Raw genomic sequence first — 24,819 nt, 5'->3', positions numbered from 1 at the left:
CTTGGACTGGCCAGAGAAGCCGTTTCACATTTGCTATGCTGTAGATTAGCACAGAACTAGGGAGAGAATGTGTCAAGTGCTGACAAACAAGTCGATACTGCAGGATGGCCAGAGTGTGGAATAGAAACTTTCCCTCACTTAGCAGTGAAGTGCTTTGGGTTCTCCAACCTTCATGATTTGTGGTCTACTTCTCTGACAACCAAGTCTTTCCTTGGCAGCCCTCCATGGATGAACAGGTTGAAGTGGCTTGCTCTGATAGTGGGCTTAGGCCTGGTAGAGCCTTCAGCCCTGTTTATAAAGTTCTTCCCATACAGACAGCATACAATGCTTTGTCACTCCCTAGCATCTCACACAGGGTTGTATTTTCAGGAGGCCCTGTGAATGGGAGCTAGCTGGCACCTCGTGTCCACACAAGGTGCAGCTTTCACACCAGCTCCGTGTGGTGAGAGCCACACAACTATTTCAGTTTCAACATGTCACCAGCTTTAATTGGGTACTTGAAAGTTAAGAGTGATGATGGGTTTTATTGCATCTCCCATGTTACTTAGGGATGATGGTTTTTGTGGCTCAGTGGCTGGTAGAAGTGCTGTTCTGTGCTGGAGCATTTTGCACTGCCCTAGTTGACTGTGCCATCACACATGTAGGTATGCTGGATTTCCATGAGTGCCTTTCCATGAGTGCCTTCACTCATGTTGCATGCAGCAAGCACTTTCCTTTACTTGCATTTAGGGTTGAAATGGCTTTTCAGAGGTTCCCAGCACTTGTAGTAGTTTTTATCTAGGCGATTTGAGGTCTGGAGGCCCCATTTTGTGACAGCAAGGCTGAGGGATGATTCAAACATGAAGGCCTGTTGGGAAGAGGAAAGGTAAGTTAGGGTAAAAGGAAAATTTTAAATCCAGGCAAGGTGTCTGCTCTAGCACAAACAGGATTTGTATGCATTGTCCAGTATTTCCAGGTTATCTCTTCAGCCTGACCAACTCAGGGAGAATGCTCTTCAGATCTGTCAATGCAATAGTGGAATTAGTCTCAGGAGTGACTTTGGACTCCCTGCCTGCCTAGGAAAACCAGGTTGTTCCAAAAGCTCTAGTTCAAGGTCTGTTGATGATCATCGTTAGATCTTAGGGGGTAGAGACAGGAGGACAGTCAGGGTGTTTGCTTCTTTGCCCATAGGCTAAGACAACAATGAAATTCCCAGCTTCCTGCTCAGGCAGCAGTACATGTGAGCAGATGATCAAAGCTGCCTGGCACTGGATGTCTCCAGGGGAGCTCCTGGGAGCTGAGCAGTGCTCACTGGTAAGGGAGCTGAATGCTGCAGCAGTTGGGTCCAAGTACTTTTCCAGCTTGCCAGCGAGAAGTGACAGTACTAGGCTTTAGTTTAAAAGTGGGCACTACCCCAACTCTTACAAGCTCCCTTGGCTCCTTACCATGGTCCCGTCTGCGACCCGCTCCGGCTCCAGCTTGGCTTTGCTCGCCTTCTCGAAGCAGTCAGCGTCTGGCCCGTGAGGGGTCATCATGCTGTGCAAGCTGCCGCCTCCCGGCTGGAAACCTTCCTCCTTTGCTTCATAGTGGCCTTTGATGAGCCCCATGAACTCACTCATACAGTTCCCTGCAGGAGGCAAAGAGAAGAGGCTGCAAGGAACAGTGGTTGGGAGGGATCACAGACAGGCTGTGAGCTCCTTGAAACCCATGAGCTAAGCTGGGCCAAGCAGAGGGTGGAGTGGAAGTTTCTAGACAGGGTATCTATCATGCTAGGGGACATCAGGGATCCTACAGGCAATGCTTGTAAAGTTGTACAGGATTTTACTTCCTGAATTCAGAAACACTAAAGAGCTCCCTGATGAAGGAAGTTCATTAGAAATCACCTTAATGAAGGGGGTTCCACCAATCCCTAAATTATGTTGTTAGACCTGTGCTTTTCCTGCCATCTTGAGCTGTGTTCGTAACACACCTGCATAAGGACTCCATGGTGTAACCTAATTTTACAGACTTGGATTAGGGATTGTGAGGCGTTGGAAAGGAAGTTCAGGAATCACCCCTGTGTTACAGACACAGTTTACCTGATCAACAGTCTTATGGGAGAGTTTGCTCTGCTGTCCCAGGTTATAAGCAGGAAATTATTTTGATAATCCTCTTCTACCACCTCTAGTGCAGTCAGACACTTCACTACCTTATGCTTTTAATTCATGCATTATCTGCCTATTTCTCTACATCCACTGTATGCCCAAAGACAAGGAGCCAAATCTGTCCTTCCCTGAGGAAGAATAACTTCCAGTAGACCCTCTGAAACCACTAGAGTAACATACCACAAACGTAGGCAAGGATGGTTATATGTAATTGTTCAGTACTTACTGAGTTATGCTCCCTGTAAGGAAACTATTTAACACCTGTCATCCAAGCTTTCAGCTTTCCTACACCTGATGTGACTAAACAATATGGCATCTTTCTGCTCAGCAGTTAGTTTTTGCAAAATCAGGACATGCTTCCCTAGCTATTTTATATATAGCCCTTTTTAACCACTAGTTCAATCCTTGTTAAGTACAATCCAGAGTCTGAAATGTTTAACAGCAAAACTAATTTAGCTCAAAGTAGAGTTGGCCTATATATGTATGCAAACATTCATTCATTTTCATTCCAAGTTGTCAGTGTCTCATGTAGGACTGGATAGTTACAAGATTTTCATTGAACCCGCTCGTGTACTGCACTTGACGCATTTAAACTGCAGTACAGACCCTGAGAGCTGGATACCAATTTGTCTGCAACAGAAATTTTAATATCTCTTAGGAAGACTGGGCAGGTAAGTAGGAAACCAGCCTGGAACTGAGGAGATGAGCAGAGTCCAGTCTCATTTTTGCTTGCAAATTTCATATGTGAACCCAAACATCTTAGGTGTGCCTCTCTTCCCTGTTACTTAAATAGTGTTGTCTACAAGCAGGATGTTGTAAAGTTAAAATCTCTTAGTGGCCAGTAGGTATTAAGGACCCACCATCATGAGAATCACATAAGCACTCTCTCAGACAGAATTTATATATGCCCATGGTATAAAAAGTGTATCAGGGTTTTTCAGTCAAGGTTCAAAAGTACTTAGGAGTAATTCACAGCCTCTAAGGATGTAAATGCAGCCAGGAGAAGTCAGTTTTTACAAGCTGTACAACCCCTTAGTATGTGAAATTGTTACAGTGTCTAAGAGGAATACTTTTGAAACACCATTGCTATACTTGGAGCAAAGTTAATGAAATATAACTCTTGAGTGCATCAAAATTCTCTGAACACAGGCTTTCCACTGCACCTGAGGAGAGGAGGCAACAAAGGATTTCTAGCAAGCAAAATAAGCCCCTGGTGAAATACTTGGAGAGAAGGGACTTCAGCAGAATTGAACTTGTTGGAATCAATATGGCACTTCTACCCCAGAGTTCCTCAGTCCTGCTATTCCTCTCTTAATGCAACAACATTCTTGTCACGGCACTAGTTGCAGAAGGAATTAACATGTGCAGTGTCTTGATAGTTGACAATCCCAATGTCTGCCTTACTCACTCAAGCTCTTCCTCTCCATGGCTGGGGTAGAGCAGACAACCAGCCTACTCATCCTGAATTTAGTGCTCCAGCTTATGGCTTATGTGCTTGGTCAAGTGAGTAGCTGTGGCAGCCACAGCTGTCCTCATGGGTGCTCTTAGATCATCACTACATGGACAAGAGAAGGAGAGCTCTTTCTGCCTTTTAGCTCAGAAGAAGCAAAGTTGAACAACTTCATATTTGTTATGGCTCACATTGCACCTGTGTAAAATTAGCACAACTCTGCTGATGAGCAGCAACTTCATTGTAGTTAACCAGCAGAGTGTCTCACCTCCTAGGGTGTAGGAAAAGTGTCTTGGCACTATCCCAGCCACTCAGGAGATGTGTTTTCCTGTCACCCTCATTATTGCAAATGAAAGCAGAATGACAGGGCAGGACTTTGCCTGTGGAATTTACTCAGATGATTGCAGAGCTGACTGCTATGTTTGCAAATGCCACTAATTCTGCTGGCCTCCAAGGTGTTTGGAAATAATTTAAGTGGCAGAAGGAACTGGCTGTTAAACTGTGGTTAGTAAGTGTGCAAAAATCCTCTCAGCACTTCAAAGTGACCACAGCACGGTCACTTGATATCTTCTGGGATGGAGCCTGTTAGCTGTTGGTGTAAGGAGTGCTGGATGGCCATGCTTTCCTCCTCAATCTCACAGAGCAGGGTGTCTCATCCTCTCCCTGGAAGGGCAGTCCCATGTCAGGAACTGGATTTCTAGGATCCATTCAATACAACATGTTGCCGTGCTCTGCCAAAACGAAGCCAAAAAGAATCCAGATCTGCAGATGGCAACCAAATCCAAAAAATATCAACCAAATCCAAAAAAATATCAATCAATTCCCTGCCTGAGAAGCCAATTCCTCATCACTGGCTTCTTAAATGTGAGCAATACCTCCATCACTGTACAGGTGGTGAAGAAGAGCTGTGGAGAGCCAATTTCCTCCTTTGCTGTAACTCTGATCCCACCATACCAGTGCCAGGTCTACACCCCTCTGGGCTTCTCAATGCTTGCAGTATGATATTTCCCTTTCTCCTGTTCTTTATCTATGTACTCTAATGAGATATTAAGTGATTCACGGCTGGGTGGCAGGACAATATCTGACTCATTTGTACAATGCCAAGTTCAATATGCACCCGGGTTCTGTGGGAGCCCCTCGAGTGCAGACACATACACCTATGCAGAAGCAATGGCCCATCACCTCTGAGTTTTCGTGAGATGCTTTAAATAGGAACATCTTTAGATTTGTCCATTTTCCAGGGAGGACTGACTGACTCCAAGAAGCTGACTAACTGAGCCAAGGACAACAAACCAGGCTGCAGCTTCCCTGCACATGCTCTCAAACAAATGGGGACTTGTTTCTTTCCTGCAGCCCCGGGCTCAGGCAGAGCCAGGGCGGCGCAGACGTACGGTGGTAGTAGGGGGGGCGGAAGGTGTTGTTGGCCACCCCCCAGCGCGGGGGGAAAATGACAAAGTCAGCGAGTGCCACACCAGCACGGGTCGTCTTGGCTGTCAGGACAGTGAAGATGGAAGGATCCTGGAAAAAAGCAAAGCAAAAACGCATGAGATGGAGCAGAGCTCAGAGCTGTCTGCTCAGGTCACCCGGGTGGTAAAGCTGACTGATACAGCCTCTCCCTGGCCTAAACACTTTTGTCACCTGCACCCGACAGTGTCCCTGGGGGACAGCACTCAATTCCATGCTGTACAGGCAGGATGAGGAATGGGTCTGGATGGTTCTTCCCTTGAGCAGCTTTGACAATCCTTCCCATCCTGGCCCTCGTAGCTGGCAGCATAGATGAGGAGGGTGGACAACATTGCAATATGAGGTACTGCAATTCCAGGAGCAGTCTCCAACACTCCTACCACAAAACCACACCTTTTCCTTAGCCAGTTATGGAGGACAGGAACATCCTGCTAGAGACATTTAGCCTCATGGCCCTCTTAGTTTACAAATGGAGAAGAAATTGCAGAGAAATTGTGGCTTGTTGAAATCTCTAGTCCAGTAAAATGATTTTCTGGGCTTTGATCCCAAACCTGTCCTTCCCCTGGCAGATTTTTCTGGAGTTTTAAACAATACTTTCGGTTGGTTCTCTCACTAGAAATGCTCCAGTTTCCCTTGCATATCCATTTGCATTGCTGTGGACATCTCATCTCTCCCACTGGATTGGTGTCTTTTTTAGATGAGTTGCTTACATTAGTTTTGGCCTTAGTTATTTTCCATAAAATCTAGAAATTATTGCAATAAAAGCTGCCAGCTCTTCAAAATGAAATTCAGTGCTGGACTCAGAGGAACCAGAGGAAGGAGCCTGTCCAATAGCAAGAAATAAATCAAGGCAAGAATTTGAAGCAACGGTGTTTTTGCTGAGTTGCACAGTGTATGTTGGCATCAGTATTCATTCCTCCTCCAGGGCACAGAAATTCTATGCTAAGCTGCACAGAGCTGTTTAAGAAGCTGATCAACCTCCAGTTATGTCTTTGTACCACAAAGGAGGATGTCTTCTCCTATGAAATCTTGGTTTGGACCCACAGAAAGCAGCACAAAAGATTTCACACTGTTTCTTAGAGCACAACATGTTTTTTAAGAGGTGCAGAGCCCCTGGAGCTCAGGGTGGGTTTGGGTGGTACGGTGGCCACAAAATTTTACTTTGTCTTGCCCAGTTCCAGAACTTACCGCGTGGTCAAAAGCAACAGCATTAATGACCATGAATTTTTCCAGGTGGTATTTGTATGGCGTGTAGTTCCCATGCCAAGCTACAACATTGTAGGGGGAGTAATCCTAGCAAAGCAAAGAGACAGAGGATTACCACACACAGCCTCCCAACATGCTGCACATATGCAGGATGCTGCTCTTTCCCAAGTGAAAAGTGGGTTTAGTACTGATGGGAGGTACACAGGCAGCTCTTTAAGCACTGCCCAGTGTTGTGAGGATGAGTTTTTCCTCAGCATTTCTTCTTGGTGAACCTCAGCCTTCCCTCTGGGATTTGGTCTCTAAGAGCTTTTCAGTGCTCAGGCAGTGTTTGGGCAATGCCAGCTCTGGTAAGGACACTCTGGATTTTCACAGTAGCATCAGCTCCTCATTTCTACTTCGTTTACCATAAACATATGAAGGCAAAGACACTGTTGAGTTTTTGGACAACCAAGTCTTCATAAACACTTTTTTCCAGACTGAGGATCCTCCGCTGGGAAAATGAATGACCCAAGAAGACAAGGGCTCAGTTCTGCTCCACATAAGTGAGCAGGGCTTAGTGAGACGACATCCCTGCTACTGAGCTGCATATCCCAGGCCATGCACTGGCAGTCACTGCACTTGTGTTACCTGTTCTCCCAGGGCATCCTCACCTGCTGGGCTGCAAACAGCTTGCCCTGGTACTTGCTGATCACTGTGTAGCCCCCTGGCACCTGGCGGTCCTCGTACCACGCCACGGGCACCAGGAAGTCACGCGGGTTGGCCAGGCCATTGGCTCCTGGGAAAGAAGGACAAAAGGTGACAAAGCTCTTTGGGCAATCTGCTGGAGAAGTGAGAGGCTGGTGCCATTTCCTGGCTTTGTGGGTGCCTTTCTGTGTTATGAGTGACCCAACTGCTTCTTGGCCCACCATGGAACCTGAAATAGTCATGTACTTCTTGTGCTCCTATGAGTAGGTGATTGTAATTCATCCTAGCATTCAGGTCCGTGCTCCCTTTGTGACTAAGAGAGGTCCCACCAGTTGCCTTCTGAACAAGATTAGTACGTCATCCTCAATTAAAGGCATGTATCAACCAGGAATTAAGTGAAAAATGGAGGATGAATTGCTCTCTGTTCCTGGACATCCTGCTGACAGGATGCTTACCCATGCAGAAGTTACGAGGCATGTCACAAGGGGGCCAAATGCATTTCTGAATGCTAACAAAGAGAGCAATAAAATAGTGATACCTACAGACTCAGGGCATACTGAGGGGTTGCTTAATGTGAAGAGTGCATTTTCAAAGTGCAAAGCACCATATGGGTGCTGGAGCATTCTTCTCCTCGTTAGTATTATTGTTACAAAGTGGTTTTGAATTTCTTGGATAAAAATGCAGACATTACTACCTGCTGCTAAGGTTTAACAGTCACTGCTTTTCTCCAGCTGTCACTTTTTACAAGTGAAAAGTGAAGTTAAAATAAAGTAAGACTGAAATACAAAGGATCTTGGTCTCTGAGGGGAAGGCGGGTAGATGGTGAGAAGAGGAGCTCTTATAATTACCACCTCCTGAAAAGGTTTACAGGCAAGTGCAGACTTTTTCTTTTCTCCAGAAAGTAAGCCTTATAATAATAGGTTCATGCCTTCTGGAGACAAAAAACCCCAAAAAACTCCAAACCAAAATCCACAAGAAAGTCTAACTGTGTCTGAAAAACTAGCTAATGGGAAAACTTATTACAAACAGGCTGGGCAACCATATCAATAATCAAGCGGAGCAGGCACAGATAAGTGGGAATGGAAGAAAGCTGCAGCTGACTAAAAGGCAAGCTGCTGAAAAACACTGCAGGTTCTATATGGAAAATGGTGTGCCCAGAATGTCACACAGAAGAGATGCTCAAGTGGGGTTCCACTGAACAGCTGCAGATTGGGTTGGTTCTCCATTGAAAGAAGGACAAGCTTCACTTTCACCATGGCCATGAGATACAAATGCCCCTGAACACAGATGTGCCACGCCAAGCTTGTTACTGATTGATAATACCACTTCATTTGCTTGAAACATGGCTAGTCCTCTAGGTCATGCTGAGAACTAAAAATATCTAGTGGGGAAAAAAACCCCAATCCAACCTAAAACTAAACAACCAACCCCAAAACACCAGTCTGAAAGTGGAGAACTGTTAGCACTGGTTTTGTAGTTATTTCAGCTGTTACAAGAGGAGTTTCACTTCCCTTCCCTGGGACAATCTTAGTAGAAGCAACCAGGAGGTGTTATTCTCAGCAAGATAAATTTGGAGGCCAGTACCCAAGGGCTGAGGAAGGTGACATAACCTGAGCTGAGAGCTGCCAGAAAGCTGACTGGGCAATCACAATGTGGGCAGCAGGCCTTCAGATGCTGTGTCCCCTCACAATATCTTTGTCATGGCAGCAAGAGGCTGTGCCATCATGATCTGTGACTCTGCACAGAGCAGGAGGCATCTGGCACAGAGGATATGTGATTTCTGAGAGCTAGACCTGCACTCAGTGAAAGCAGATCCTCCCCAGATCCACCACACGGGGATGTGAATGTCTTGCTGGTCCAAGTCCTGTGCTGCTCATTTTATTGGTTTAGAATTCTCCAGAGGAAGCAGTTTCTGACATTAAAGCACTCTAGAGCTCCAAGGTTCCTCTGTTAACAGAAGCAGGGGGGAAAAAACACTTGATTAAATCTAAAATGGGCCTTCAGGAATATCTAATTTTCAGTTGCCTCTGAAATCTGCCCTTCCTTTTACCAGAAAAATTCTCTCCTATCACTCCAGTTTATGCCATTTCTGTAAGTACAAGGCATCAGTGGTGATGGCCTCTTGGGTTTCTTTTGGTAGGAACAGTTTCAGAGCCAGCAGATGGGGACATGCTGACCAGAACTGAAAAGAAAACCATAGGAAAGAGGGATAAATGGTTCCTTCAGTGCCAGGGGAATCTCTGGACAACTAGTGTGTCACATTTTTTGGGCTCTTCTGGGAAATAACAGTGCTGGAATGGAAAACAACTCTTTGAAGGAGCATGTGCATGGGAGGATATGATGGATTTGGGCTTGTAATTCATGCCTGTCCCTATGGAATTCACTGTAGGCGTAACAGGAGATCATTACCAATGGGTCCCAGGTCAGGCAGCTCGAAGTGTGCCCCATACACCTCCAGGATGTAGCCTCTGGTCTCTCCAAACACCTCCACACTGAAACGCATTCCTTGCTGGAAAATGAAGAAAGATACTAGGATCCTCCCAGGACTTTGCTGACAAACCATGAGCAGCTGAGTGCAGGAGTTGTCTTGCTCCAACCTCTGGCTCTGAGCCACAGACAAGGTGCATTCAGCCCTTACCTGGATGACACAGATTTCATTGGGCTCCACTAGCATCTTCCCAAACTCAGTTGTGATGAGCAGTTTTCCTTGCTGGGGCACTGTGGAAACAAAATGCAGGCAGAGGAGCTGAAGTAGAGTGGTGATTGCCACCTTCTCTCTCCCTGTCAGAGCACCCAGGCTCCAAGGAAGAGCAATGGGCCCTTCTTGGCACAGCTACACAGGGAGTCTGGGCTCCCATGCAGACTCTTGCAGCAGAGACACATGCACTGGGGTGAAGCTTTCTGGCCAGCTCCATCATCCCCATGTCACAGAAGGTACTTGGATGAGCCAAAGCTTTGTGGCCCCTTGGTGTAAGTTTTGCACCACAGTCCAAATAAATGGGATTTGATACATTTGGGTCCATACCTCTCTGTCTAACAATCTTTGTACAAAAGAGTGCACGTACCCATCTTTGTCAGGACTGTGGAAATGTGAGATGTCTGGGAATAATTGCTTCCCGAGGGCAGAAGCAATACTCTGCTAACATCTGCATTGTTTTCCATGACTGTTCTGGCACAGGAGAGCTCACATTTTGACTTTAAAAACTAGCAGATTTACAAAACCTGCCCTGGCACTTTTACTTCTCAGTAGTGAGGGAGGTGAGTGAGAACAATTTAATAGCTATTTGATGGAACAAATGTTCCTGTTGGTGTCCCGAAGGCATTCCTGTTCCTTACTCAAGAAAGATACAAGCAAATATCTGCCTTCTGATACCACTCAGAATATTTTTCAGCATGTGTGGACTTTATGTGTCAACCTCCACGCTTGCTGTGGCAGTCTGGTTGCCTGAGGCTGGCACAGCATGGGAGCTAAGCTGCCGTGCCAAATAATATTGGGCTAAAGCAACAAAGGCATCCAACTGTAAGCAGTTCTGAAATCCTGAGGTTTATGATTTCCAGAAAACCTCTGCCTGTGGCGTGTCTAATACCAATCTAGGGAGCCCTGGGAAATGATCCCTGAGGAAGCTGGGTCACTGCTCAAAAAGCTGAGGTCTGGCACAGGAGCAGAGCTGGTGCCAGACCACCAAATCTGCATGGCATGGGGGTGAAGCCAACCCTCTCCTCCAAATCTTGGCTGTAGAGCCCCAGGCTCTGGAAAAACAAAGAGGCAGGCAGGTGGTAGCCCAGGTAGAACCACCTGGAGGAACAAAGAAGCCAAAGCATCAACTCACCAATCAGGAAGTCGCCATCGGAATTATAAAGGCATCTAAAGAAAAAGGGAAACAGTAAGGTTAAGGTTCCATAAGCCCCACACATTTGTGCACACCACAGCCACAGCTGGGGAGGTTTGCTCTGGGAGACTGACATGGCAGAATTTCACAAATTCACAGAATATTCTGACTTGGAAGGGACCCACAAGGATCATCAAGTCCAGCTCTTAAGTAAACGGCCCAGCCTGGAAGCAGGATGTTCTCTGACCTCTGCCAGGTCCCTGCCTTTGTACTCATGGGCACATCAGCTATTGTTAGCTGGGGAGTGGGGCTCATTTCCCCCCTGAGCTCCTGCAGGGAGCAGCAGTGCCTGCTGCATGTGTGTTGAATTCTGAGGAGCTGCTGGAGGACCTAAATCCAAGACACCTCCTCTTGCTGCACTCCATGCTGCACTCCATGTCCAGCTGCCTACTTCTCTTGTTCCTCAGGCACTCCTCCAGTGTCTGACCACGACCCGCTGTGGACATGGAGAACACGTTTGCCTGTGCACACAGGAGCACAGGACATACAGGGACGCTGGGAGCTGGACTCCAGGTGGTGGCAGACAGACAGACAGCCTGGAGCAGCCTGAGCCACCAGCGCAGCAGGCACTGACCTGTCAGTCATGGAGGTGTTGCAGACAAAAATATGGACAGCGATGCCATTGCGTCCTCGGGGCTCGCCAGCACCACACAGGGTGTGCAGTCCCTGCAGGCAAACCCGAGGCACCAGCAGTGAGCAGAAGGCAGGGCAGCAGGGGCAGCCCTCGTTCCTCCCCTCTCCCCTCCCTCTGGCTGGGCCTCACCTCCTCTCTCACTTTCCACACTGCCCCCAGCCTTCCTCTGCGTGGCCCTTTGTCAAATGCGTTGGATTCTTTTTAATATAATAAAGGTTTCTTAAAATCCATGTAAGCTGGTGTTTTCCAGCCAAAAGTCTGAGGAAAACTGAGGGTTTGGGGCTTTTTTCTTTCTTTAAGAGTTCCTTGAAAGTCAATGAAGAAAATCAAGCCCACTGCCAGTTGCTTGAAATCTGCAATCCTCTCCCCTCCCATAGATGCTCTGCAAGCCCAGTGGTTTCAAACCTGCCAATATTACCCCAGTTCTGAGCATCTTGTGTGCCCTGCCACCCCCTGAGGGGAAAGAGAGATGGAGGATGCCCAGGTGCCCTGGTTCCCCAACTTACGCTGACAAAGTCCATCTTGTTCTGAGGGGCTTTGGGAATCTCAAAAGGTTTCCATCGCAGCTAGATTGCAGCAAACAAAAAACAAGAAGGAGGTGCCAGTGATCAGAACACAAATAGTGGTAATTCAAAAGAAAGTAGACCCCTGTCCTTCCCCTGCTTCTCCTTGCTGAGTTGTCTCTTTCCTCTCTTTCCTCGTTGCCTTGATCATCTGGTTTACAAGTGGTTTTGTAGTTGCTGTGGGTTTTTTATTTAATTTAAAAAAAATTATTTGGGGGGGCTTTTAAAATTTTTAATCATAAGTTTGTAAAGTAATTGGCAGGCCTGTGTAGTGCCAAGGTCAAAAAAAAATCCTATTTAAAATCTGTCTCTATTAACAACACTTTTCAGAGTGAAAAAATTCAGATAAGCCAGCTTTCCACAGTCAAATTGTTATGGTCCTGTGCTCCATGCTAAATGATTCAGTCCTTCTGTGACCCAAACGTGACATTTTTGTTTGCTCCACCTCATTTTCCCCACATCCAAAGCAGAAATAGCTCTGCCTGCATGAGCAGGAGCCATGAGCGGCACTAATTACTTCTTGCAAAGCCTATCGAGGTCCTCAGGCAGAAAGTGCCAGAGGAGTCCAAAATATTTGCTGGATTTGGATCCACCTGCATCCTCTCACAAGAAGTTCCACAGTTTATATTTGTCTGGAGCTTTTTTTTTTGTTTTGTTGGCTTGTTTTTTGTTTGGCTGGTTTATTACTGTGACATTTGTTATTGGTATTTGTTTTTTCCCTGCCTCTCAATCATAGTTTCCCTTTGTAATCTCTGTTCCTGTGTGGAGAGCTTTCTTCTGTTTCAGCATTTCTTGCTCAGATGTCACCCCATATTTTTTCATCACATTTGACTCCTTTTCAGTTCTGTCATCTTTTATAATTCTGCCATTGTCCTTGGGTAATTTTAAAGGGTCATTTTCCCCCTTGACTTCAACGCGCTTTGCATACGGTGCCTCCATATGGCATCTTTTTAGATGGATGAGGACAGCTGAAGCTCCATAAGTACCTGGGTGAAACACAAAGCATCTCAGGGAAGAGTAGGTGCTGTCCAGGAAACTGAACCTTGTCTCTGGCTTTGCTTCAGAGAGGGTAAGAAGGAAAGCAGGAGGGTGGCTCCCACTTATTGCCAGGAAATAACTCTCCTGGGTTTGGTGGTTGCCATTGAAAGTGGCAAGACAGGCAGTGGGCAGAGGCTTTGCTGCTGTTTCCTTAGACAAAAAAAGTGCTACACATAAATGGTTTCAAATGCTTGAGAGCTGGGCATCTTGCAATTACTGTAATCATAAATAATCATAAAGGTGCTAAAGGACATCAAGGATGGATGAGGTGATAACAGAAGTCATTGGAGCTTTATCTGGGAAGGAGCACCAGAGGCATGTAAATATGAGCCTGTCACTGCTCCTTGGTCAATGGCTGGAAAACATACTCCAGCAGATCCAGGAAATTATTTAGACAAATGGTGAGGCTGCCGGGAGGCTGGAAATTAGCTGATCATGATGCATCAAAGGGCAAAACCTGAGAGAAGTGAAAACCAATGACCATGAGATGATGTTGAGAGGAGAATAGCAACAGATTAGCAAAACCAAATGTTCTGCGGCTGGCAGGGACGAAATCATGATTAAAGACAATGGCAAGGCTGTAGCAGAGGAAGACAAATGCCATCTCTCTGTTTGAATCTCCAGAATGAAGAGAGATTTCCCACAAGGGCTGCAGAGAAATGGGCTGGCAGCCAGCAGCCTCTCCAAAAGCACAGGGAGGGAGAGGATGGATGGCAGAGACATGCAGCTGCTCTGCTGGCTGAGCTGGGGCACGAGAATTGCATGGGGGGCACTGAAGGAAGGAGAAGAGAGGGCAGATTAAAGGTGGCCAGCAGGAACTCCCAGGGGAGCTGCCAGGTAGCACAGATCTAACCCTGTGGCACTGTAGCCTTGCTGGGAAGCAGCACAAGGATCTTCCAAGATGGGAAGCAACAAGCATGGAGGGCTGTCCTTCCTTAGGGGACCGTGGGGAGGAACAATGGACAGGTGGCAAACAAGGAACCCATGGCTCCCTCAGACCTCTTGCAACTCAGTGCCTTTGCACTTCTGGTTAGTTTGACATTTGACTGAACTCCTGGCAGGACCAGGGCTCCTTCCAGCATGGTTACCTGGTTGGGGTCAGGCTCAATTTCATCCCAGTCATGTGTCAGGTGGCCCTCCTTGAGAGGTTTGAAGGGTTTGTGGCAGACTGAAGGCAGAATTCGATACAGCCAGCTACAAACAAGGAAAACACCTGGATTAGCCTGGGGAAGAGCTTAAACTCTCTGGGTGGCTGCTGGCTGATTGAGCTCCTAGAATAACATTTACATGGGTGGCAACTGGAACAAGAGGTTTATTAAATATCAAATTAGTAATATTAATATTAAGATTACATAGCAAACAACAGCTCACAGCCAGAGGTTTCCAGAGAGATGGCTTTTATTATGGGCTCTAAATACAAACATATCCTGCTTTATATAGGTAAATGTCTGTGTGTATTTACGTGTAATTACTTATACATAAATACACACAATTCACATTCACCCAATTGCATAGGAAAAAATAAAGATACAGCCTTTTCTGTTGCTGAAATACAGCAATCTCACAGTTGGAAAAAGAAGCTTGTTTAAAGCAGCTACAAAGCAGCTCAGACAAGGCAGGGATGAGCAGTGTCCAATGGAAAGAACAGAGGAGCTCTCTGGAGACAGCCTGTATCTGAATTTGGATGGCTTACAAAAAGTAGCATCCCTTGCTTGGTTGGGCATGCCCATGCAGCAAAGGCCAGAGTTTTATGTGATGTTTCCTGCTGCTGCAGGAGGTCCCCCATGTCTCTGTCACTGCCTGGGACTGTCACTCTCTTTCCTTGCTGCCTGCAGGGGCTGTGGGCCCTGCCAGCACTGCCACTCCAGCATCCACACACCCTGCATGCTGCAGCCAAGCCCAAAGCTGGGCTTTCAGTCAGGTGAGAGAGCAGAGGGGATCAGAAAAGCCTGAGCTAGGCAGGGCAGCCCATGCTTGTGATGTGCTAACAGTGGTGGTTGAACTTTGGGCAAGTGGGAGAGGGGAGGAGGGAGCTCTCCCTTGAGAGCTTGAAAAATTCCATCAAGGACAACTTCGTGCAGCAAACAATGATTCATCCCTTTCCCACGCACACTGAGAGCTGGCACCAGCCTGGAGAGCAGAGGCATCTCAGATGATGCATTTGCCTTTCATTTGAACAAGCAGCAAAAGGGACAGAAGAGCCACAGTGGGAGCAGCAAAAAGAGAAACCCATCTTCTGCAATCTGGTTATGGCTGGAGCCTGACAACCGGGACAGAGCTCTGGGAAGCTTGCTGCTGGCTGGAACAAGCTGTTCCCAGCACTGCTGAGGTGTTAAAGATCATGCTGGGTCCTGGCACTTTTCTGAGGCCCTGGGCAGCCCCAAAATGGGAACAGACTGATCTAGTAGCTCACTGGCCCCAACCAGTGTGCAGGAACATCCCTTAGGAGGAAAGAATCTTTCTCAGAGGCTTGGCTTTGACACTGTGCATCATCAATTGCTCACCAGTGCCAGGGCCAGGGATGATCTCTCCATAGAAGCAGCAGGGCTGAAACCCCGATGTTGTTTCACACAGCACACATAACCCATTCAGGACTCCGTGGTCTCTCTGAACATCCCCCTCCTTCCTCATCTTGCTCAGAAAACCACTTTGTTTCCCACCCCAACCACCCCTTGCTCAGCATTTTTTTAACCCACTTTCCCCACCAATGCCTTTTCTCTCCTCACCCATGGTCTTCTGTCCTTGCTCCTTTCCCAGAGCACAGCAGAGGTTTTTTACCTTTCTGGGCCTGCAGGAAGCAGTGCTGGCACTGAGGCAGCCTCTCCCCTGCTCCCCAGAGCTCAGCCCAGTGCCACATCCCCCCAGTGCCGGGGTCACGGTACCTTCTCCTGTTGGTGGCGCGGGGGCAGGTGAAGGCAGAGCCCGAGAGCTGCTCCGCGTACAGGCCGTAGGGACACACCTGGGGGTTGTTCTGCAGGGGGACAAGGAAAAAGGAGTGAGGCAGGGCCATGGAACGTGGCTCTGAAGCCTCCAGCAGAGCACTGAGCTGGGCACCCTGGTGCTGTAGGGTGCTGTGCTCTCCTGGGGCTGTGCTTCAGCTCCGGTGCTCGCGTGTTCTTGCTCCTCTGAGCACCAGCCAGACCCCAAACACCATTCCCACACACCACAGAAGTGCCCAAGGGAGTCAGCACAGCCACTGAGGCTGCAATAGAGTAAGCTGCAAGGGGCAGTGCTGCACAGGGTTAGAAACAGGATTATCAGGGAAAAGGAAATAATCCCCAGTGAATACAGACTGAAAAGCACACTGGTGTTGGGCACAAACTTTTCTCAGACCAAGTGTTCAGAGGGGCTACCCCAGAGCATCCTGTCTGGCTGCCTTTCCAAAAGGCTAATCAAGACACAGAGGCTGAATGCACTGAATTCTCCCTTCTCCTGCCCTCTGCCTACAGAAGCAGTGCCCAGAGCAGGGGTTTTGCTGTTGTACTGCTTCCTCCTGACACTGCTGCTTGCTGCCCAAGAGCATCAGTGACCTGTGTAGGAGCCTTTGCTTTCCTGCAGCGTTTCTGCACAGTGAGAGTCCTTCTTTGGAGTACAAAGGGGGCATTTCCCCCTTTGCAGAGCTGTGGGTACAACTAGCACAGGTTTTAGCAACCCTTATGAGTTCATAACTGGAGGACAGATTCCTCCTTTTCAGAGAACAGAAACTAAGCATTTTGATCTAAGTAGGCCACCATCTACTTGTTTGAGATCAGCAAGAAGCAAAGACATCTGAGAACTGCAGGAAACACCCCAGTGGGACAGTCATACACCATTTGCTATCCCATCTCCCTCCTGCAAGGTCTGCTATAGCATCCTGTATCCTGCTGCTGAGCAGAGCAGCCATCCATACAGCATCAAACCCTGCCCTGAGAGGTGGGCAGAGGGGAGAGCTAAAGCTCTCAGTGTGTGTGTAGCCTCCAGCCCTCCAGCTCCATCTTGTCAGTACGGGCATGCAGTGAAGCAGGGGGATCAATAACCCTTGGAATTTTTAACTTAGCCAGCACTACTGCAGATGCCAGTCTTATAAATACTGCATCGGAGAAAGGATCCACTTCTGGGACTGAAAATCTTTTTTGTCTAACTTGTTTTCAGATTTTTCTATTAACTCTTTTGATACGGAGTCCACACTCTGTCCATGAGAGCACCTCAGCCAGGAGCTGGAGGAGTCTGCTCTGCAAAGTGGTGCTGCTGTGGAAATCCTCAAAGAGCACATACACCACATCCCACTGCCTTTTCAGCAGTCACTATTATTGATCTTCCAGTTTTAAGTGCCTATATCTTACCTTTTTTCTAGCCAGCCTCAGTAACAGGACACTGCACCAGCCAAACTACCACCTGAACCAGCACAGCAGCTTGTCTTTCTTGTGAGCACACCGTGGGGTGCCATGCACACCTAGGGGACATTTGCATTCACCATGTCCCTGTGTTGTGTGTTAGTGTCCTCACTGGCACAAACATGCAAAATATCAGAACTGGGGAAATCCAGGAAGCTCAGGAAAAGCAAAAGGTCTCCATTTGACCTTAATTCTACTGGCTTCTCTGTACAGATGGGGAAGGGGAGCACCAAGGGATTTAATTGGCAATTAGTAATTAATTGGTAATTAGCACCAAGTCATAGAATCCCTAGAATGGTTTGGATTGGAAGGAGGATCCTAAACCAACCTGCCATGGACAGGGTCACTTCCCACTTGAGCAGGCTGTTTAAAACCCCATCCAACCTGATCTAGAACATTTCCAGGGATGGGCTGTTCACAGCTTCTCTGGGCAATCTGTGCCAGTGTTGCACCATTCTTGTAGCAAAGAATTTCTTCTTAATATCTAATCTAAGCCTGCCTTCTCTTGGGTTAAAGGCATTCTCCCTTGCCCTATCCACTACATGCCCTTGTGAAAAGTCCCCCTGCAGATCCCTTGTAGCCCCATTTAGGTACCGGAAGGTGCTATAAAATCTCCCTTGAGCCTTCTCTTCTCCAGGCTGAACAGCCCCAACCCTCTAAGCCTGTCTTCATAGCAGATGTGCTGCCATCCAAGTCCCAAGTTTACAGGAGACCCAAGGGAAGCCCCAGGCAGCCTCAGAGTGTGTGCTGGTGTAAAGGAGACCAGCACAAAAGGAGGTGAGGGAGGCTTAATTCTTCAGGGTTTCATTTTTCATCTTTGGGCACCAAGAAGGTAGCACCACATTTGTTGCAATTCCTTCCCTTGAAACAGAATGACCCCATATCATTTATTGTCATCAAACTTGTTCAGAAGTTACTTTAAAAAATGAATCTGTCAGTTTATTACTACAGGTATTTATTTATGTCCCCTCCCTACAAAGAAGCTTCTCCCCTGGCAAAGACTTGTATGTCAGCTTCATTGAACCCCATTCCTACAGAAGTTGTGAAATCTGCCTCTCCTGCATGAACATATCTCTCTGCTAATCTTCAAATTTCTGTTCTGGTTTAATCCAGAGCTGGTGCCTTCCTTCTCAGTGTGGCTGAGTCACTTGTATTGCAGACTCCTTTAGGAAAAAAACCCCTGTTGCTGAGCAGAGGTAATTTAGGCAGGTCTTAAGACCCAAGGTGAAACTTGGAAGCTCACAAATAACTTAAAATAAAAAGTATTAATGGAAATCTTTAGTTCTGAATTCTGCCAGCATCTTATTATTCCAGTCTTGTATAAAGAAGACTCCTAGAAATTTTCATGGTGGCAGAGAGAAAGGAAACATGTTTAAATGAAAAGGAGCCAAAGGATTAGATATTCACTCAAGAGTGCATTTTGATAAAGCACTTAAAAAACCCTCAGTACCTGTCCCTCTGGTAAAGCTCCTGGGCAGCGTGGATCCTCAGAAGCATGTTCATTTCCAAATCCAGACATGTACTGTAAAACAAACCACACAGCTCATCACTGTTTTGAAAACACAATCAAAACCTCTCCCAGCCACCCACCCATTGCTTTCCCATGCATTTTTCCAGGCTCTTTGTATGCATTAAGACTTTCTCAAGTGATCTGTTTGCATGTTGCCACAGACCATTTTCACAGCTCCTGGATTTGCTTCATTGGCTAACCGTGTGCTGGGCTGGGAAGCACAGACAGGAATTGCTCTCCTAAGGCTGCACGTCTATTTTGACAGCATTCTGCTCCATAAAGGTACTTGAGAAATAACCCAAATATCACATATACTGTCAGAGTCAAGGACAACAGGGTGATGGATAGGAAGAACTGTGCACCAACATTATGGATGTGTGCTAGCACCATTCACATTCATTCTGACTTTGCTTCAGTCATGGGTGTTCCAAAATCTCCAGACTGCCTTGCAAATTTGTTCACTGGGTCCTCAGATTCTTAGGGAATGAAACTGGGAATCATTTGGTTGGCATGCCTTGTGATAAATCCCCGTGCTCAAAGAAAAGGTCAGGATGTAGATGGGATGGGGGATGAAGGGAAACACAGCCAAGTTAAACTGTGTCACTGATCTGCCCTACAAAAGCGTTGTCCTGTTGGGCATGAACTGTCCACCATGGTAGTAAGCAAGGATTAATGAATTTCTGGGTGATTGTCTGGGTCTCCAGAGCAGTGAATTCCCAAGATGGAACAGACTTACACATCCTGCCATACCAGCAGCTCTCATGGTCTGAGCATGGCTAAAAGCCACAGGATAGGGTGGGTGCAGATCCCAGCTTTGCAGCACAGGGAAAAGCCCTGCAGCAAGCTTGAAACACATAAGGGAAGCAGGAATAACAGAGACCTTGGCTTTGCACTGTCAGAAATGTAAATACAGTCCCTTCAGATGCTCCAGGAAGCCACAGAGCAGCTCTGTTGAACTCTGCATGAACACAGAGGTGTTTCTTGGCAGCGGCTGGCGGTTCAGCCCCGTGGCCTGGGAGGGAGTTAAATATTAATGCTGCCCTCTAACAATGGCAGGAGGAGCGGGGCTGCTCGTCAGCCTTCAGACAGCAGTGCCAGGATGGCAAAGCCCAGGAGCCCTCAGGCTTGGCTGTCACACGTCCTGGCTGTCCCCAGCAATGAGCAGCCCTGGCAGGCACAGGGACAATCCTCAGCGTGGTATGACCCCCAGGAGGCACAGGTGTGAGATTAAAGTGGACAGACCTGGTTATAGAAGCCCCTATAACCTGGTTTATTTTATATATATATAGCATTACAGTGCCTGGATTATTCTCCCCAGGGGTGCTCAACTTGGGCAATTTGCAGCCTCCTTATAATTTTCCCAGTGTAGCAGACACTCAGAGAGCCCGCCTGAAACCTCCAGAGAAATCATGTGTTTCCCTCAGGCTCCTTTCAGCGACCTGTAAGAGAAGGCCATTCCCAGGGGGCCCAGGCTGGCTGGAAGCCCTGCTCAGCCTGAACCTGAAAACATCCCGGTTTCCCTCGGTTCAGGGAGGATATTTCTCTCGTCTTGTAAATGAATATACATCGCTAGGAGCTGCTCTCCGCGGGGTTCTGCGAGAAGCATATTGATATGCAAAGCAGTAGGTCACCTAAGCAGCCTTGGCAAATGTATTGTATTGGAACATTCCCCCCCACCCCCCGCCCCGTTTTTCTTCCCCCCTCCCTCCTTTTGAACGGAAATGCAGCAATATCTGATGGGACTGCAGCAGTTCCAGAATTAACTGAGACTTCCACCCTGCATCCTCCTTCACCGGTAACACTGAGCTTGTCCGAGCATTTGCCTTCGGGCAGCCCTGTGATAAGGGGAGGAAAGAGGGAAGAGGACGAAGAGGGAGCAAGCGGATTGTCTGGAAGCCCAGCCAGCAAGGTTCCACAGGCTCTGCTGAATGCTGATGGAGGGCAGGGAGGGGACAGCCAGTGGCTCTTGGGAGGGTTTGTGCCCCTGGCAAGCGCCGTGTGCTCCCCGGCAGCCACACTGCTGCGGTGAGGGGGAAAGGAGGCACGGAGATTTTGCTGTGACAAATCCATCCCTTGTCCTTCGGGCTAAAAAGCTGGGGACCTGCACATCCGAGCTGTCCATCCGCATCCCCAAAAGTCCCTTTGCCTCTGCTTGCTGGGCCAGAGGAAAGAAAGCAAACCAGCTCGGCAGCAGCAGCTGCTCTGTGCCCCAGCACAGCGATGCCAGGGGCACTTCCCACCGGGCTGGGAAGGATGCTGGGATGCAGAGCTGCTGCCTTCTCCCGGCTGCAGGGGGTGCCACTGCCCCGCTGCCTCTGGGGGGGCAGCAGAAGCTGCTGCATCATTGTTGTGTCAAATAAATTCTTTCTTGCCAAGAAAAAAAAAAAAAAAAAAAAAAAAAAAAAAAAAAAAAAAAAGGCGAATTCTCAGGTAACTGCATCGAGGGCTGAAAAAAAGACATTGGCAGGACTGCAGCCACTGAAGGGGAGACGCCTTGCTGGTGATTCATCACCCTGAGTGTGGCTCCAAGACTTTCGCCTAGAGATTGGATGTGGCTTTTCTTATTCCCTGTTTCATTTTCTCTTTCCCTGTGGCATACCTCAGAGAGGCTTCTCTCCTCTACATGCCCATAGGGAGTTGGTGTCAAACATTATCTGGGCTCCCAAAAAGCTGTGCCACATGTGGTCCCTGCATGCCTTGGAATCATCATGCTCCAGGGCTCTGGGGCACCGTGCAGGGACCCTGCTGATACAGGCTGGTGGGAGCAGTGGTGAAAGGGCCAGGCTCATCACGGCCTCTCTCCCTTCCCATCCTCCAAGTCTGTGACATGTAGCCAAAAGTATTATTCTTAGTATTTATTATTTGTTATTTATCTACCTCCCACCTCTCATTTCCCATTTTGTGCTGCACAAGGTGCCCCCAAGCCAAGGGAAATGATCTCTTTCTGCCTGCCCAGCAGCAGAGCATCCTTCCTGGGCTGAAAAATCGGTGAAAATAGAGCCCAACCGTTCTGTGTGAAGTGGTACCATGATTTGAGTCCCAGAGCACTTCCCCCTACATCTCTACCTGGCCTCTACAGTTCCTAGGTAACTTATAGAAATCTCCAGGCTGGGTAGGTTGATGGGCACTATTGTAATTGAGCAGCTGGTTTCTCTGTTACACAAAATAGTCTCTGTGGCTCTTTGTTTTCCGCCCTGCTTTTAACTACTGTTGTTATTTTGTTCAAGATCCTGTAGATTTTTATGCCAACAGAACCTTAGGTATTCATCTGACTCCACTTTGGTTTTGTTTTGTAGTTTTTCGATAAAATGAGAGAGATAAAAGCCCAGCACAGCATAAAAAATTCAGCGCAGCTCATTGATTGGAATAACTGGGATGTAAAGCAGAGTGCTCGCAATGGGTGTTGTGCTCTGACCTATAAACCATAACCTTTTGTTCTCCAGATTAGACAGCAGGCATGGGAAAATGCATTTGAAGTCTGAACACATAGTCTGCAAAGTAATTAAGACCCTTCTTCAAACACTGCATAATATATTTCTCTATCAGCTCCTGCTGCAGGACACAGGGAAACAACATTCCTGTCTCAACGAGAAACATGGCACTTTTTATCAGCTCAGTCCAGTCAGCCCTGCAGTGTTTAACACAAATGCAGAAACATTGACATGAGCATTTGGGGCAACGAGCAGAGCGGGTCTGTCACCCTCTGTGTGGGGCTCCACAGCCTCCTGGCAGGCTGAAGCCAGAGCACACAAACCAGAGTTCTGCCCTGGTGCTGCAGGGCCAATATCCCCAGCCAAAGCTGCCACCTCCCCTGACATTTCAACATCTCTGTGCTCCAAAAGTGCTGGAGATGGCCCAGGGCCAGACCTTTCCTGAAAGGACCTGCTCAGCTCTAGGCTGGGACATGACATCTGCAGACAGCAAGAGAGAGGGATGGATGCCAGGGAGTGGAGAGGAAGGGCAAACCAACAGTTTTGGAGGAGAGGTGCCAAGAGAGGGTGAAGCAGGTGAGGTGGTGACGGGGTAGGGACACATGTGACGTCCCACAGAGGAGCTGCTGGCAGAGCAGCCTGTTCCCATGAGCAGCTCGGGGCAGAGCCACACTCAGCCTGCAGCCACAGCCACAATGGCCAACAAGGTGTTAGGGCTGCTAGGAGTGAGGCAGAGATGGACATGGAAGATGCAATCACAGCCATGACATGAACCAGCTGGATCCTCATCTGGAATGGTGCAGGGACAAGGCTGTCCTGCTGCTGAAAGAGGATAGTGAGGGCTGGGAAGTGTCATGGACAGGCAGGGAAGAAGCACGGTGAAATCCTACTGTTTGAGGAGACAGAACTCCTCAGAGGGGAATGAGCACTGCAAGAGCACTGTGTAAAATAATGAGCATTACAGAAGGTGGGGAAGGAGCACACTCATGTATCTCCAGGACCAGGAACAGGCTTAGTAACCATTACATCCCGAAAGTCCAGGGAGAAATATGATGATCCTACACAAGTTCCTGAGACTCACCATGTCCTGGGGTGAGGCCTTGCCACTCCTGCATGCTGCAACAGCTCATGCACCCCAGTGGCCCTGGGGCAGCTGGCCCCCCACGACAGTGGTGAGGTGCTGATGAGATTCAGGATTGCAAATCTTGTGTTCCTATTCTTGAGCCACAGACCCCCCTGTCACACCCTTCTCCCAAAGCTGCCCCATGCTCTGGCAAATGGTGCAGGGAAAGCTCCCGCCAGCTGCCCTGCTGGGGCTGGGAGAGGAGGGCATGGCCACAGCCTGGCTGCTCCAGGTGCCCTGCAAGGGGCCCTGAGGAACAGCCCTGAATGGAGCCGCTCCCGGGGCTGCCGGGGAAGATGGCAGCCAGGATTGCAACATCTGGGCAGATGTTGCCAGCCAGATTTCATAGGCTGAGGGGGAAACACCCCCTGGCAAACAGGACGGGAGGAGGGGCACATGCCAAAGGTGGGGAAAGGACAACTCCCACCATGAAGAGGTCCTGACCAAGAATGATTTCCAAAGGAGCTGAAGAGGGAGAGAAATGTGTATTTATAGATGAAACACAGCAAAATACTTCATCCCAAGAAAGCTTTAAAAACACACCTTGGCACACAAAAGTGGCACAATAAAATGAAACAGCCCCAGAAAGTTAGTGTGAGCAGAGAAAGGGTTTCTACAGCTAGCACTGGTGGGTTCCAGGCACCCAACCTCTTACCTGCAGGCCCGTCATCCTCTCCTGGTTATTGTCCTCCTGGAGCACACACAAACCCCGAGCAGGTATCTGGCCAAAGCAGCCTGGCAAGCAAAGCCTGCTCACTGATCAACTGAGCTGGGCTGGAGGCAGGCTGACAGTGCTGGGAGTGAGAAAGTCCAAGGGAAATTTCAACCTGTTTGCTCAGCCCAGTGTGTGTTTAACCAAACGCCCTTCTCTGCAGAACCAACCCCAGGATCGATCTGAACAAACAGGGGTGAGGGGGACTGCGTTTCCTCATCGTCCCTGCTCCCCCTTGGATGTTAAAAAAGGGGTCAGAGCTCCCACACATGGGGAGGGGGAAAGAACAAGGTGTTTAGAACCAAGAAAAGCCATTCTGCAACTGTTTTACAAACTTCTTTTGTAAATTGTACCTCTAGCAATTTTCAGACACAACCCTTTAAATGTGTAACAAATATTTGTTCATTAATGCTTCTGAGCTGGGGGATAGAAGAGATCACATCTTCATCATGGTGAAGGCAGTGATATTTGGGAAACACTGTGTGGCAACATTACACAGCATTTTGGGGCCAAAAGCAAGGGAGAATTTTGTATTCCTGTGATTAGAGCTAGCGTAAAGGGAACTTACAAATTCTGAAATATTAATATTCTTCAAGAAAGCTGTTGCTGGGGAAGAAG

At 48.0% G+C, this 24,819-nt stretch overlaps 1 protein-coding gene across 1 annotated transcript; it reads right to left on the bottom strand.

The window, feature by feature from the left end:
- Window positions 1–460: 460 nt before the first annotated feature.
- On the bottom strand, window positions 461–24,274 carry HGD (homogentisate 1,2-dioxygenase). The gene is made up of 14 exons (XM_058045800.1): window positions 24,145–24,274; window positions 18,876–18,947; window positions 15,935–16,023; window positions 14,141–14,246; window positions 11,958–12,017; window positions 11,392–11,483; window positions 10,758–10,792; window positions 9,566–9,645; window positions 9,337–9,436; window positions 6,894–7,018; window positions 6,226–6,330; window positions 4,965–5,091; window positions 1,425–1,606; window positions 461–847 (listed from the first exon to the last, which is right to left on the bottom strand). Exons 1-14 carry the CDS (start codon window positions 24,157–24,159, stop codon window positions 716–718), a joined length of 1,320 nt encoding a protein of 439 aa, XP_057901783.1. The 5' UTR covers window positions 24,160–24,274; the 3' UTR covers window positions 461–715.
- Between the last annotated feature and the right edge of the window lie 545 nt (window positions 24,275–24,819).

Source organism: Melospiza georgiana, chromosome 2 (assembly GCF_028018845.1).
Source record: "Melospiza georgiana isolate bMelGeo1 chromosome 2, bMelGeo1.pri, whole genome shotgun sequence".
Taxonomy (NCBI): domain Eukaryota; kingdom Metazoa; phylum Chordata; class Aves; order Passeriformes; family Passerellidae; genus Melospiza; species Melospiza georgiana.
The sequence above is the reverse complement of the archived record's forward strand: the minus strand, read 5'-3'. Positions and strand labels throughout refer to the sequence as shown.

Bases quoted from the DNA above. Each gene is read 5' to 3' on its own strand.
- HGD (XM_058045800.1), bottom strand. The intron at 14,247-15,934 runs GTACCGTGACCC...CCTTGTTTGTAG, and splicing joins CGCGCCACCAACAGGAGAAG to CTGGCTGTATCGAATTCTGC. The intron at 12,018-14,140 runs GTAACCATGCTG...GCTGCAATCTAG, and splicing joins TTGAGCCTGACCCCAACCAG to CTGCGATGGAAACCTTTTGA.